The 15,650-nt window shown below is 38.8% G+C and overlaps 2 protein-coding genes across 8 annotated transcripts in view; one reads left to right on the top strand and one right to left on the bottom strand.

Moving 5' to 3' along the window:
- arr (low-density lipoprotein receptor-related protein 6) overlaps positions 1 to 15,650 on the bottom strand; it is a 34,932-nt gene that overhangs the window by 15,498 nt on the left and 3,784 nt on the right. The gene's annotated exons all lie outside the window — the stretch shown is intronic.
- LOC108060028 (uncharacterized) lies at positions 463 to 14,315 on the top strand. 5 transcript variants are annotated; one of them, XM_070212215.1, is made up of 5 exons: positions 485 to 585; positions 677 to 834; positions 13,402 to 13,547; positions 13,610 to 13,726; positions 13,780 to 13,927. In XM_070212215.1, exons 2-5 carry the CDS (start codon positions 746 to 748, stop codon positions 13,878 to 13,880), a joined length of 453 nt encoding a protein of 150 aa, XP_070068316.1. In that variant the 5' UTR covers positions 485 to 585; positions 677 to 745; the 3' UTR covers positions 13,881 to 13,927. The 5 variants fall into 5 exon arrangements, with proteins under 5 accessions (XP_070068315.1, XP_070068316.1, XP_070068317.1 ...); XM_070212214.1 differs by having other exon boundaries at positions 463 to 834; XM_070212216.1 differs by having other exon boundaries at positions 488 to 834; positions 13,594 to 13,726.

Raw genomic sequence — 15,650 nt, 5'->3', positions numbered from 1 at the left:
CCCCCAACGAAATCCCCTGCGAAACGCCATTAACTCGCACAGCATGCAATTTGCACGTTCGGAAGGGAAAGACTTGCCAAAACTCAACTCGTTCGCGCTTCGGGGGAGCAGCCAAGAGAAGGAGTTGGTCAGGCTAAAGCTACACAGAAAAAAAAGGTTTAATTTTTATGCCAACTTGAAAAACAGAACCACATCAATGAGCATACCGTCAAATAATGTAATTAAATGTAATACGTTTAAACTCTAACATTTATTAACTTTATAATTTCAGCTTTTTCGAAAGTTCTAGCAAAAGATATAAATCTTTAGAAATTTAGTTAGCGGTTGGAATTATTCCTACATTTCCTTTTATTACAAAGTTATTTTACATCCTTTTTTCCATCTTTCATAGAATGGAAATCCCTTTTTATACAAATTTAACTAATAAATATTTAAAAAGCAACCCCGGTTTCTCTGTGTACACTGTACAGCTACAGAGCTACAACAACAAAAAGCATTCCTCAAATTGGTGCCATGCTAAAAGAGATAGCTAGCTGACAAAAGAAAGAGAGGGAGCGAGAGGCGAGGCAAAGCAGAAGCGTTGTGGTAGGAATCGTGCCAAAACTGTTGAAAATGTTGCACAAACGATTGGGTTTGTTATCTTTTCCAAACGGAAAACGTGCTGTGCCCCCAACAGAAAGCAGAAAACGGAAAAAACAAAAAACACACCAGCAGAAAGACGACACAACATGGAAAAGGCGCAGACATGCAGCAAACTCTGGGCCACAAAGATGCTGGGATGCAGTTGCAAAGAGTCGGGGAAGTCGTAGGAGTTGGAGTTCGAGTCAGAACAAGGTACATCTATCAGCCAAATCGGAGGCGGAGGAGTTATTTTCTTTTCTTTTTTTTCGAGAATATTTCCTCAGCTCATTGGTTAGTCGCCCGAGGGTTAAAGGGGCCAAAGACTCGAGTGAGCCAAAGAGCTCTTTGAAGGAGATTCGGTTCTGGAAATGACAGTGGCCCAAAAGCAAATCGTCGTCGTTAACTTCGGTAGGTCTGGGGCTTCAGTTTATGTATTTGAGGTGTGGAGAGGTCAGTTGCTGCTGCTTTGCGTTGGGGTTTCTCCTAACCACCCGTCAGCCCTTGGGCCATTGAAATTTGCATCAATTTCAAGTCAAGGAAGACAAACTTCAATTCCAACAAGAGGCACTGAGTGCTGCTTGGCATATCTAAGAATTGGTTTGGCTTATGAAAGCGCCAAGTATCATTTTGAGATCGAAATTATTTAGCATTTCAATTTTGGTAAACTCTTACACACGAAAAACACGTTGCGGTCAAATCGATATGTGCATGGTAAAATTCTGGTATTACGTACGCATATCGTTTTTACCGAAATCTCGCGCTCTTGAACTGGACTGTTGCTTACATTTCGAGCATATCAAATTGAAGTGCCCGCATATCAAGTAATCGTTTTATATCAAGTTTTTTTGGGTGTTCAAATGAAAGTTTATTAAATATTTTATGTAATTTCTATTCGCCACGTTCTTTTTATTGCTTCAAAGAGCTTTTCCTACACGAAAACCATTTTAAATTAATTTTTGTTCGCAACCAGCTTTCAAAAGAGTCTGGTAAAAAGTTTTAGGTGTTTTAGCCTGCTTTCAGATTGCCTTGCATCTGCAAAATTTAATTAAAACTTTAAGCTGCTCTGGTTGCACTTTTCTACATCCAGTTTTCGTGTACCAAATTATATTTTCTACTGATTTAAACGTAGAAAAAATCATCGTACGAGTGCTTACTTAAAGCGCTTACACGTAAGCACTTCCTAATTAAATACTTGTGCCAAATACGTGACAACGATGGCGAGAGCGAAATGCAAGCGCAGCTTGCAGCAGTCGGAGGATACGAGCCTAGTCAGCGAATAAAGTGCTGCATCATTATCAGCAATGGCAGGATGTACAGGGTTGACGGTTGGTTGCTTGCCTCCTGGGGGGTTGGGCCGTCGAGGAAACACTGTACCCACATGTCGGCAGGCAGAAGGCTGGAGGGGAATGGGCCTGACAAGCACATGACCATGCTCAATGTTTCTGTTCTGTTCGGTTCGGTTTGGTTCTGTTCTGTTCTCATGGCTGCTGCACTCACTCATAATCAAGCTGAGGTGGAAGGTAGAAAATGGAGGTGGCCCGTCCCATCCCCTCAACTCTCCGCCCCTGCTCCGCCCACACAGCCAGCGACGGCACGACTGGGGCCACCACCATTCATATTATGATAACGATGTGGGTTGGTCAGAGGAGCAGCAGCAGCAGCAGCAGCAGCAGCAGCGGCAGCAAAATCAGCAGAAGCACCAGCCCCAACAGCAGCAGCGTCAGCACACTGACAAAAAAATAGATGACCCATTTTTGGATTCCCATTTTAATTAGTGCTTTAATCTGTGGCAAGGAAGTGTTTCCCTTTCAGTTTAATGTTATGAAATGGTAGTATTATCATTGCTAGCAAACCAATCACGTTAGAATCTAACTAAGCTACATTCTTATAGAATAAAAAAACAGAATTATTTAGAATTAAAAATTCTAAGAACACCAAACTATAACTATAAACATTTCCAAACATCAAAACGCAATGTCTATTGTCAATAATACAAGAATTGTCAACTATACCAACAAAATATCTATCTATAATTAAATCATGCAAAAAAAATAATTTAATTAAATTAAAGACTGTTGTTGGGTGATTTTTATTTTTACCAGTGCACTGGCAGCCTCCAACGCTGGAAAATATCGTGTTAATATTTTCTGCAGCTCTGGCTGCCCCGCCAGCCCTGCCCCCGCTCCACCCCCTGGACCGCTGCCTCATCCACCCAGCATCCGTTAATTTTATGGCAATATGCCTCGTTCGTCCGCCGTACACGAGCATAGTTGTGTAGTAGTTGTAGTTGCTGCACTCAAGTGTTGCCCATCAAGATTGCGGGGCTGTGTGCCTCGCTGGCTATGAATTGCATTGCCGGCGAACCAGGGTTGGGCTCCCAATGGGGGAAACAAGGGCGGGGATTTGAGGAGCGCAGAGCAAAAAAAAAACTTGTAAATTTAATATTCTTGCGCACCGGCCTGATGATTTAAATTAATTTGCAGCCAACTCAGCGCAAGCTCATTATAATCATTATGCCACGGTATAAATATGCAAAAGGACTATCGATAACGCTAGGAAGCCAATACAACGTTATCAGAACACCAAATTACCGTACTCAAATTAAACAAGAGAGAACGCTATAGTCGGGTTGTTGTCCCGACTATCTAATACCCGTCACTCAGCTAAAGGGAGTGCGAACGCTGTGTCGGGTTGGTGTCCCGACTAATAATCGTAACTCAGCTAAAGGGAGTGCGAGGGAGATAGATATATAATTTTTGATTGCGTATAACTTTTTAATGAATGGTCCGATTTGAAAAATGTCTTCTACATTTCGATAGGTATAAATATACACAACAAAATTGCATTTATACTTCTCGGAAATCTGTAAAGATGTGGGCGCAGGACCCATTTTAAAATCGTTAGTGGGCGATTGTGGGCGTTAGAGGGGGCGTGGCGCTCGGCTAAAATAAACTTGCGCTGCGTAGGAAGCCAAAGAATATGTGTGGGAAATCTCAACCTTCTAGCTTTTGTAGTTTCTGAGATCTCAGCGTTCATACAGACGGACAGACGGACAGACGGACATGGCTAGATCGACTCGGCTAGTGACCCTGATCAAGAATATATATACTTTATGGGGTCGGAAACGCTTCCTTCTAGCTGTTACATACTTTTGCACGAATCTAGTATACCCTTTTACTCTACGAGTAACGGGTATAAAAATAAAAGTCATATTAAATGCATATGTACTGCAATTTTAAAAATAAGCCAAAAACCCAATGGTATATTTTTAAAGAGATTTTTAATTACTCCCACCTTTACAAACCCCTATTAATTCATATACATTTTTGTAATTGCATAGAACAAATGTACAGCTGTGAAAAAAATAATAGCACCACTAACCCAAAAAAACTTTAACTAGTCACCCTACTCACATTTTTTAACTTTTTTAACTTTTCAAAACGGGTTTGAAATAGTATGACTAAACATAATTTGAATATGAAAAAAAATGTTAGCTTTATAAAAGGTTTCTGGACTTATTTAAGAAAATCTATGCAAAACTGGAAAAACGTACGAAAAAAATAATAGCACCACTTCTCTAAAAATAGAATAAAAGGTAGAAAAATGACAAATGGGTAACTTAATCTTTAGTTGGCGGTAGCTAACAAGTAAATCTAAGTTAAAGTGTAAATCTTTTGCGATTTTTGGATATAATGACTTACTATCGATTAAACAAGTCAGGACCCTACCTATAAAGGAATTGGGGCCCAAAAGTCATGATATATTTTCAAATTTTGTTCGGAAATGATTTAAGACGTTTTAGATTAACTGTATAAACTGTCTTTAAAAAAAAAACTCGAATATTTTTGGTTGTGTTATGGTCAAGCGAGTACACAAGTCAATGTATATTGCTTACTGAGTACTTTCGAACACTTTCTTTGCTATCCTGACCGTGATCCTGGCCGGATTTTATTGGTCAAAGATTCATTTAAGAAGTATTTTGTATTCAGTTTAAGCTACGAATTACTACCGTATTACTATTTACATCATAGGATGATTCATGAACGATGTATTCATCCGTATTGATCTTACTTCAAGAAGGAAAAACAAGCCTATGTTAATACTAGGTCCATGCTCAATAAATGGATGTTTTGGTACCGTGTTTTTGGTCAATTTAGGTGTTTAGAAGACACATGACTTATAAAATGGATTTCTTCTTACCCAATTTAACTTTGCCTTCACACATTCTGATAAGTTTTGCGGGCATTCATTTGTAACTTTTTATGACGAGCCCTATGCCCTTGTAAATGTGTTTCGCATTTCGGATAGGATTTTTTTTTTAAGTGCATGTTTTATAAATTTGTTTATTGAAACATTATCCAATTATTAAAATATTCGCTATTATTTTAAGCACGTGTTTTAGTTTTGTTTTGGCCCTGATAAGATTCTTTGTGCTTTGTAATATAACATTTTGGAAGGAAAAATGGGCCAGGACTCGGTTTTTCTGTGTTATCCTTCAAAGTTTATGACATTCTTAATGAAGATGATCCAAAACCTAACCAATCGAACCGGTTTTCATGACCGTTTTCCATCCAATATGTTTCTTTTTTGAATATTTTTCTTTTCCGACTGGGAAAATTTTCCACATGTCGTTGTATTGCCAAATGGTAATCAATTTGATGTCTGGATATCAGGAGAAGTTAGTTTTAGTCAAATCTCATAAAATATATCCTTTATACACAAGAATATTAGCGCATCGTAACGTTTTATTTAAAGAAAACGGAAGTGGTGCTATTATTTTTTTCGGCCTTTTTTTGACTTTTTTTCTTAAAATCTGAAAAAATTATATGTAGACAATATTTTCGATACCCGTATCAATTTTTTCAAATAGGTGGAATACTAATCAAGATAATAAAAAACACTTCTTATATAAAAATCCCAGTTTTTCACATATTTCTTTAATATTAAGAACCTGTGACGAAGTGGTGCTATTATTTTTTTCGCAACTGTACGTATTGATGTTTTTTATAGTCTTATCTACACAAAGATAAAGTGAGCTGTAGAAAGGGAATTCCCTTGAGTTTAAGTATTTCCACAGAAATATAAAATGTTTTTTCGCAATGCCAAATTAATTTCCAGACTGCAAAGCAAGTTGTCATTTCCAGGTTTTCCAATAACAAATTAATCCCAACTGTTCCACAAAGTCGTGGGCTATTTTAATTAAATTCTTAATTCCGCCGCAGGGTCTGGAACAGATACAGATAACAGGCATATGGCACACAAGCGGAGACAATCCACCCGGCTGCTTAAATATTTGTCTATTTAAAAAAGTAAAGCGAGCAGGGTAGTTGGCTACTGCGATAAATAAGTTGGGTAAATAAATAAGGCAGGGGAAGGTAAAGAAAATGTCTGTCTGCAGTGATTGCACGGCCTATAATGCAAGTTCAATATTGGGTTTGTAAAAGGCAATATGTTAATGCAGATGAAGTCTTGGCGGACTACGTCGCCGTCTGACAGGCATACGAAATGAGTAGCATCCAGTTGGGAGCGAGGCAACAAACAAATTGACATTCAATTAGTTGCCAGTCGGCAAGTCGGGCGTCCTCGAGAACACACTTCCAGAGCCGCCACACACCATACACCATACACCACTTCACCGCCTTCCCGCTTACTTCCCGCAAAAGCTGTCAGAAGCAAACATTTGTGCAAAATAAAAATTTTGTACACATGTACAAATAAAGCAACTACAAGTTCGAGAGCCCGGGAATTGGAATTGAAAAAAAAAGAAAAACAGGGGAATATAAAATAAAAGAGGAAAAATTGTAGGGAACTGCCAATTGAGACGACTGCGAATGCGACTACTACTCCACTTGTGGCCATTAGCACCGCATGGCAGATGGAATTGATTTATATTGAATTATTGAACTGCCTGCCGCGGCCCAAGTATTTGCACACTGATTGAAGTGAATTGGCATCGGAATTGGAATTGAAATTGTAGAAAGACATCGAGATTTACTTTTGGTTAATTGCCATGCCACATGCGGCCCAAAGTCTGGGCCATGTAGGGAAATGTGTGAGTGGCCCGGCGAGCTGGTTGGTTATAAATTGCAGCATAAATTATCCCGCCTCGGTCTTGGGTGTTGTAAAAGTAAATTGCCAGGCAGGAGAGCAGCCAGTTCGCTTGCAAACAAATCACCTCTGCAATTGGCCCCTTGCCTTGGCCTCAGCATCTGCATCTCCATCTCCATTTCTTGGCCAAAAGGAATGGCTCGCCATTGGGTTCGCTTCCTCCATCATCGCAATGGCCAAGTTTTGCAAATTGATATTTTATTGCCATTTACTTTTTGCCTTAGCCCGGTGTGTTGTGTAGTGTTGTGGCTGCTGCGATTGCCAGACGGCAATTTATAAATCAATTTAAGATTTATGCCGGGTCAGGGAAAGTGCTGGCTAACTAATTGCTCTGTCACCGATGACGGCAAATATTGAAACATATCCATACATTACATATTTATCAACAAATATTAAAGTCATTGGCTAAACGCTACTTTAATTGCTTTAATATTTGAGTGAAACTTCAGCTATAATAAAGTTCTGGGTTGCCTAACCTTCTGTAAATAGTTTGAAGAAGTTCTTCTATACCAAATAATCAAAATTTCCTAATAGGCTGGTTTACATTTTCATTATATAAATATGTTTTGTATGGCTTTAGTGAAAATCAGCTTAATTTGCCAATACTAACAGCCTGGCTAATTTGAATAAAATTTATGATTGCCACATTTAGCATAACAAAAGTTTGACAATCCTGAGCGTAAGTATCCAAACTAGTTGCTTTGAATATTATTCACACTCTTTGGCTCCTTTGTGGGCGAGATTTGCTTTTCACATGCAAATAAAACGGCAACAATGTTCGCATTCAGTTGACAAATTTAGCATTTTAAATGGAGTTCGGGTGTTTCTTTGGGAGCTCCCCATCTTCATCCTCTTTAAAGCTTATTTGGCTGCCCGTCTGATTCCATTTTAATTATTATACTCGCTTGTTACCCCCTACACGCTTTTATTTATACAAATTCTTTACGCTCGCCGTTGTTGTCTTGTTTGGGTTTTTGTTTAGGGACAAAGCCAGATACACAAACGAGCTTTGGCTTTGGATTTGGCCATAAAACCGCTTGTTGTGTGGCGAGTGCGACTGCCTCGAGGCGTTTTGTGGGCACAGCCCAGAAAAAACCCAAAACCAAAGACCGAAAACCTAAAACCCAAACACAAACCCAAGCCCAAACTCAAGATTTGGTTAGGGAGGGAGAGATATAACCTCTTGGGTTGGCCAGTAGCGTAGTCCAAGTTCGTGAACAGCTGGGGGAACTCAGGTAGCGCAGGTAACTCTGGAAAACGAAGAGAGCAAACAAGCCGTGTCCCAAACAAGCTAACAGAATGAACAGATATCTATACAGAGAACAAAAATATTTAAAGATTGATTATAAGAATTTGTGCTATACAAAGTACTTTCCTACATAAAACTAATAAATTTATTTAAAAGCTAGTTTATAACAATTAAATAATAAAAGATCCTAAAAAATCTAATCGATGAAATCAATAAGGGCCATTTCTCAATGCCATGTAAAAATTTGTCATTGAGTTTAAATATTTTTTTCCCAAACAATTTAGTTTCTCAATATCAATTTAGGGGTTTTACTTCTTGTCGAACGAATTTGTCTTTATTAACAATTTATCTATTTGTTAATTTTCTCTGGCAGAAAACAAACTAGAACTTTAACAGGACAGAACTTATAATTTAAATTTATTGGAAGAAGCCAATAATTACTAGAAATATTTATTATTCAAGGAAAGAATACAAATGTTTTCAAAAGTATTTAACATTTTTACAAATTTTATTCAACTTTGTGGATTTTTTTCTCGGTGACAGCCATGAAGGCATCTTTTGGGCTCGTTAAGTCTGTGGCTCTCGATAAATTTGGCCGTAATCTCGATAATGATTATGTTTGCATTGTTGTTCGTTCCCGCTTGTTTCCCTCTTTTGTTTTAAAAGATTTTGTTTCGGGGCTCTCCGGCACGCATGTAATCGGAGCTTATGTGATAATGAAGTTGTTGTCTACTGGTGTAAAATTACCTTGGCGATATCCCGAAGTTCTGCTTTCGGGCCCGAATTTTGCTTTATGCTCCCTGCCACAGCTCGTATATCAGCATAATGAAGTTCGACATTAATGGCGCAAACGCAACAGGTTATTTACTGTTAGCTGATTTGTTTAAAGCGTCGAATCTGCTCTTTTGTATTTAAATGCGCGTCTTAGTCGCAAAACGTGTTTTTGTCTCGCTCCGATTGGAGTGGAGTGGAGTTGAGTTGACACCTCTCTATGCATATTTACCGCCTGTCCGTTGTCAAGTGAGGTGTCATAAGCGAAATTTATATCGCTCCCATTTAAGGGGATATACCAAAGTCAGGACTTGAAGACAAATCGTGATGTTTTCACAATTTATTTCGTTTAATCTTTTTCTCCTTTTCATTTTTGATACTTTATGTTTTGGTCCCTAAGAAATCGGATTATAATAAAAATCCTGTGTGAATAAACCAAAGAAAAATCAATTTTCTAGTTATAAAATACATATCCCTTCAGAATCAAGGAGGCAAATAGCCGCCTGTCAACAGTCAATCGAATGGCCAAGTGGAAACGGAAACTTGTGGGAGCAGCCACACATCAACGCACCCGGCTAAATAAGCTGTTTGCACCCAGCGCAGGCATGAATGCAAAATTAGTCAAGCGCGCCAACTGCATTTACCGTGAAGGTGAGCGAGTGAGTGATACATGCAAACTCAGGCACAAACACAAACTCGAACTCAAACTCAAGCTCCATCGCTAGCCCAGGCAATTCAATTTCAATATGTGGCAAATTATAACAATTGCCCAGATCCGAGATCCAGCGTAGGAACTCCACTCTCACACGCACCTCGGCAGCTGTGGTCGATTGCTGAACTGAATCGGTTGAGGTGTCCGGGCTCCAAAGCCAAGATACACTGGCCAACAAACCACGGATCAAGATTTTAATTTTTGGTATTAATTGAATTTATATACCATTTCTTTAAAGCTAAATCAGGAAATAAGAAAGATACATCCATCGGAAGATTTACATATTCTAATGATAATAATTTCTCTCTTCATAACTTAATAGTAATCTAACCTTTTCAAACCTAAACATATTTTTTCTAACGCTAATATATTCACGAGCCTTTCGTTCATAACTAATTCTTTTTTGGCCAGTGTAATTCGTGTGCAGCACCAAAGTTATTACGCATACCAAAGGTAATAAGCTCGAGTCATGGAAATTGTTATCGCTTTTCTTGCCTTCTTTGCTGTTGGTGCACAAAAATGGCTGCAAATTGTTGAAAATTGCCCTGACTCGGTCGGAAGATAAGGACAAACCGCAATCCGGTGGGCATATAATATATATTCATATGCCTTTGGCCAGGTATTCCATAGTGAGATGAATCGCACACAGTTATGGTTATATGGTTATGTGCCGCCTGTTGCATGTGGTCGGGGCAATTTAGTATCTTAACACGTTACAAATAAATGTCATTATTAAGATGGCATGACATACCACAACCTCGACTCTTAATGGCAGACAAAGTGTGTGATGAGTGTGCGACAGAGCAAGAGGAAGCTTTGCTATATGTATAGTATACAGATGATATAGAGGAAGTTGCCGAGCAAGAGAAAGGAGCGGAAGCTGCTGCTATCTGCATCGTTTGCTGTTAATTAGCATGCTTGGGCCATAAGGGAGAAATTAAACACAAACGGCAAGCAATTTGTATATCAACACATTACAGAATGATTTCTTGTTGCTCCCAGTGTGCACTGCAATGACCCCCAGACCCCTGGGAGATTCCTATTCCGATTCCAACCGGAATTGGCTGGCCATTGTAACAATTACAAATGTGCCCATTGACGGATTTAAACGCACGCACTCGCAGTGGCTTCAACGATTTGTTTGTGCAGCTCCCAGAAACTCTTTTTCAAACAAACGACACACACAAGTGAGTTCGAATACACGGCGAAAATAATCTATTAAAATCCATTTACATATATAGATTAGAAGCGTTAAAGTTATTTCTTAAATAGTTGTGATTCTTAAGTTCCTTTTATAGTTAAAAATATTTCCAATAATAAAGATAACATATTCCGTACTCCTAATTACATTCTTAATTTCCTGAAGAGTTTTTTTATCCGTGTGTCTGCTTACATATCGTGTTGTGTTTACTTAAACTGTCTGCTCATTTTTGTTGCGTTGGCGTGTAGTTTAATTTTGCATTGCAGTTTTATATGAATTTATGGCAACGACTTGATAAACAATTTACACTGCTTTATTTCGTCTCACAACTAAACCTCGTTCCATTTTTCCCCAACGAAAGCGCGGAATTTAATTCTTTTGGCCGTCGTATTGGTCGTGTTTTGGGTTTTTGTTATCGAACTTTTCCCTTTTGTCCATCAAAAACCATTAAAACAAAGCATGAACCATCTGTGTGATAAATTAGTTTTTGTGGTTTTCTGGTTTCAGTCGGGTTTTCGACCTATAACTAATGATGTTGATGAGTCTCGGGGATTGCTGGAATTCAGTATCGTGGTTTAATTTATGCGTTAGCCAGAGATTTTTTGGTTCTTGGGCTGCCAGTCTACAAAGTTTTGATTGGCAAACGTTAAAGGATCTTATAAAAAAGAGCAACCCAGCCAATAAATATTTAAGCAGCCTTAATTTATGGTTCGACAAAAGTTAATTAAAAAATCAGCCAAGGAGCTTTTGCCTGGGCCACAAATCATCCAGAGTGTCACTTAAATTATGGAGAACAGAGACCAGCTCTCAAGGGAAAATCAAATACCAAGCAACAGCAAAAAAAAATAAACAAGCTCCTGACAAATTAGTATGCACAACAGGTTAAAAATTGACAAACGCCAGTCGAAGGCAGCTGCAAAGACCAGAAAAAAAGCAACAGGAAAAATGCCAAATATAGAGGGTATAAAATAATAAAAGCCATAAATAAACTTTAAATTGGATTTTTTTTTCCACTAGATAGGAAACGAGGTACGACGTACAAGAGCGAAATAAATTAGCAGTCCGTCGAGCGGAGACTGTTGGACTATGAAGAAGAAGGATCTGCCAACGAGCTGCGAATTAATGTTTCCTCCCAGCAATATTAGATAACGAAACCCGAGACTCGAACATATGGAGAGGAGATCTTTCGCCCGAAAACAGAAACTCGGGAGCCAATGAAACGTAAACAAGAACGGCAGTCAGAACAATTACACGAAAACAAAGAGCAGTCAAAAGGCCAAAACAAGCCAAAAAAAAACAAAAAAAAAAGAAGAAAATCAAAAAGAGGAAAAACATTTCTGGCCAGGTTTGTTGATTGTACGGATATGTGGTGGAAGGCATGCTGGGCCTGGCCTCTAAATGACCGGCTTCGAAACGAGTCACAAGTGGCGATGGGGGATGGGAGAATGGGGACCCAAAAGGGTCTGGGCCATGATTTGGACCTGGGTCTGAGCCCGGTCTCGTCTCTTAACGATGTGCATGTTTATGCGCTGCTCTGCTGCGTTGCAGGCAACGCACGAACGCCCAGACATTTAAAGCAGTGGAGGCAGCAACAACACGGCCAGCAGAACCGAGCCACCAACAACTCCGGCAGGAAGGTAGACAACAGCAGCGGTAGCGGGACAGGGAGCGGGGGAAGGGCCAGGTTAGGGAGCTTGTTAGCAAGGGAGACATGGCCAAGATGCTGGCTAGCGGTGGGCAACCTCAGCGAGTCGCAAACTATCGGTTATTAAGATTCCAGAAAAAGAGTTTTCAGAAACTTTTTAATATTAAGACAATACTCTACACTACTGTGAACGAAACAATAGTGTACAAATTTCTTTTTTTTTAAATACTTGTTGCAAATAAATAGTTTGCTTAAAAACAAAACAACAAAATGCATTTAGTTTCGTCAGTAGAAGCTCAAGATTTCTTTGTACCTATATATCCTTCGATTGACAATCATGTTATGATAGTCACCAAAGGATTGCTGATAAAAGGCAATAGGATCTCCCTCCAAAAAACCTTAAATTCAATTTTAAAGTTCATACAACCAATAAAGCATAACCAAACTCTTGATTACTCACTTGGAATTTTTGAATAAAAGTTACTTTTTGGAATCTGTGACTTCAGTTGTCACTGCAATCGTGGAAATAGATTTATCGCCCATCTCTAAATGCTCCAGGAGTCGAGTCCCCTTGTTTTTATTTCGGTTTCTCGTTCAGTTCGTTAGTTGGCCAAAGCCAACGGCTATGTTAAGTGGCCCATACACACAGATACACACGCAGACGGACGCACAGGAAAACAGGGTTGCCTGCGCGCCTGTAGATATGCAAATTGGTATAGAAATTTAATTACTTGCTGACATGTTTTGGGCCTTTAAATTGGCAACTTGTTGGCTAAATTATAGTCGTATAATTTTATCAGCACTTACTGCACAAGCAAGCAGCTGTTGAGTATCTCGGTTTTTCGAAATGGCTTTTCTAAAACTGACACTATTGAAGAAAAACAAGTCTATAAATGTTCCCATTATGGTTTTAAACAAATTCTTTTGTCGTTTCTCGATAAGCACCGGAGTGCTTGTGATAGGAACTTCCTACGTGATAATTGATTTACTCCGGCTGTTTTATCACCTGATAATCTTCTTTTTTCCAGGACCACTCTGTAAATGAGTATTTCAATTATTTTATATTTTATTTATTTTTACTATTTACCCTTTAGTAAGGCAGTGGTATTCTGCTGGCAATCAAAAGGGGGATACTGTTCATGGTCTAATCACCGATACTATGATGAAAAATCGCATACAGGCGATGTCGGTTCTTGTTCTAGACCTATTGACAGATATTGGACTGCTAATGAGCGTGAATGTGAGTAGGTGAATAAACAAAATAATATTCTAATCCCAATCATTAGTCCGGTCTAATTTCAGTAACGATTTGGTTGGTGAAATCGATTTTTATGGCGGTTGTCTACTTAGTCGTTATTCTTGCCCTAGTCTTTGCCTATGATCGCACATGGTTGGCATTGACTTTTATGGCAATATTAGGTAAAATATTAGACTTTATCTATTTGATTTCAAAGTAATATCTTTTCCCCAAGCAATAGAATTGTATTTCTTGGTAATTGTGGCCATGCATTTTGTGCAACTGCGTCGATCAAGCGACTTAAACGATGAAAACCCGAATGAAACGGCCGTCTAAATTCTAAAAGATTTGATGAGCTATTAAAGAATCGCTCACAAAATCAACACTCGTAAAATTAATTATTTGCCATGTGGACAACTCGTTTAAACTTCAAACCAGAAGAGTGAAGTGCGAAATGGAGGGGAATCGAGATGAGGAACCAGCTGGGAATGCCTTTAGCCTATCGATGTTTCCCTTTTGCAATTAACATTTGTGGAACACACGTAATTACAAGATTACGATAAGTGATAAGCGGGCAGGGCAGGCCAAAACAGAAGGATGAAGATGATGGTCGAAAGCAGTTGGACGGGTCGCGTTGCTTTTGTTGTTGTATTTTGTGGCAGTTGAAAATTGGCATATATGCAAACCGCGCTGTATATGGCAGCCAATTTGGTGGTCATGCCAAAACCGATTACGCATATGCACAGAGAATTAAATTTTATACAGGTACAAGGTGTACGACTTTTATTTATGAAATGTAGAAAGTAGAAATTACTTGAAAAAACAAGGGATTTCACCAATTTTTGATTCAAAAAATATTTATAATAACTAGAGTAGTGTCCAACTTTGATTAATTAAGAATCATTTTAATTTTCCAAAAAATTATCTTTACCAAAAGTAAAATTTGAACATTTAATTGTTTCTAAACATAGTCTTTTTTAATCATAAACTCCCATTTTATTACATTCTTTAAATCGCCATTATTTCATTTTTCAGTGCAATCACACAAACAAGGCGCATACATTTCCACCCATCACAGAGGTCAGTGCCAGGCCAAACCGCCCACACAAATCTGTGGCGAGAGAAGGGCGACGCGTTGATGAGGATGATGCGTTGATGATGATGATGCTGCTGCATTGCAAGTTGCAACCAATCTGCTGGCCAACGCAGATGCATTACACAAACGCACACAGACCGCACCACAACATTATTGTTTAAATTGCAAAGTGATACATTTGTGCCGCCGGACCGAGAGTTTGCCTTTGGTTTTAGCAGTTTGCATACGGAATGCAGATGGGTCCCAGGATGATTGGGTTAGTTAAAGCCCAATTGTGTTTGCCATGCGTTCGGGCGTTTTGTTGTTCAGGTTTTCAGCAAAATTTAAATTTAAGAAAATTTGGCTTGAATTGCAAGTCATTTTTATAGGAGTGTATGTCAATCGATTAATTTCATATGAATTAGTAAAAGCTTACGATGGATTGGAAAAATATGAAGATGAATTCGTCTACAGCTCCTAATTGCCATTAATAAGAACGGTTTATTAGGCGCTTTGTTTAAATTTTTGTAGGAAAGTTAGTCCAGAGATTAGTAAGCAATTAGGAGAATCCTAAGGATTATATAAATTAATAGCAGTTTGGCCGATGGCAAAAGTAAAGTGAGTTTATTGTCTAAGAAGTGTATGCAATGCATATCCTTATTTTATGTAAAGCTGGCAAATTAAGCTTCAATTACTTCTAGTAAGCTGAGTATTCATGCATTTTTAATTGGATAATTTGCAAATAGTAGCGCATAATAGTCTCTTGATAAAACCCGAGAGGAAAGACAAAGTGTAGCGAGTGTTGACAAGCGTTCTAAGCCAATGTCAGTGCTGATGGAAAGTGGGACTGGTGCACACATAAATGAAATCAAAATCAATGTCAACAACAGTGAAATGTCGAGTGTCCCGCGGGGATGCAAAGGATGGAAGGATGGCAGCAGGATGCTGTCGGTGGGCGGTGGATGTGGCGTCAAAGGCGCCGTCGCCTTTGAAGTACTCCCATTACTACTAAACTGGCGTACTACGGCGTA

The sequence above is a fragment of the Drosophila takahashii genome, chromosome 2R (genome assembly GCF_030179915.1).
Source record: "Drosophila takahashii strain IR98-3 E-12201 chromosome 2R, DtakHiC1v2, whole genome shotgun sequence".
Taxonomy (NCBI): Eukaryota; Metazoa; Arthropoda; class Insecta; order Diptera; family Drosophilidae; genus Drosophila; species Drosophila takahashii.
This window is presented reverse-complemented; position numbering and strand designations above follow the sequence as displayed.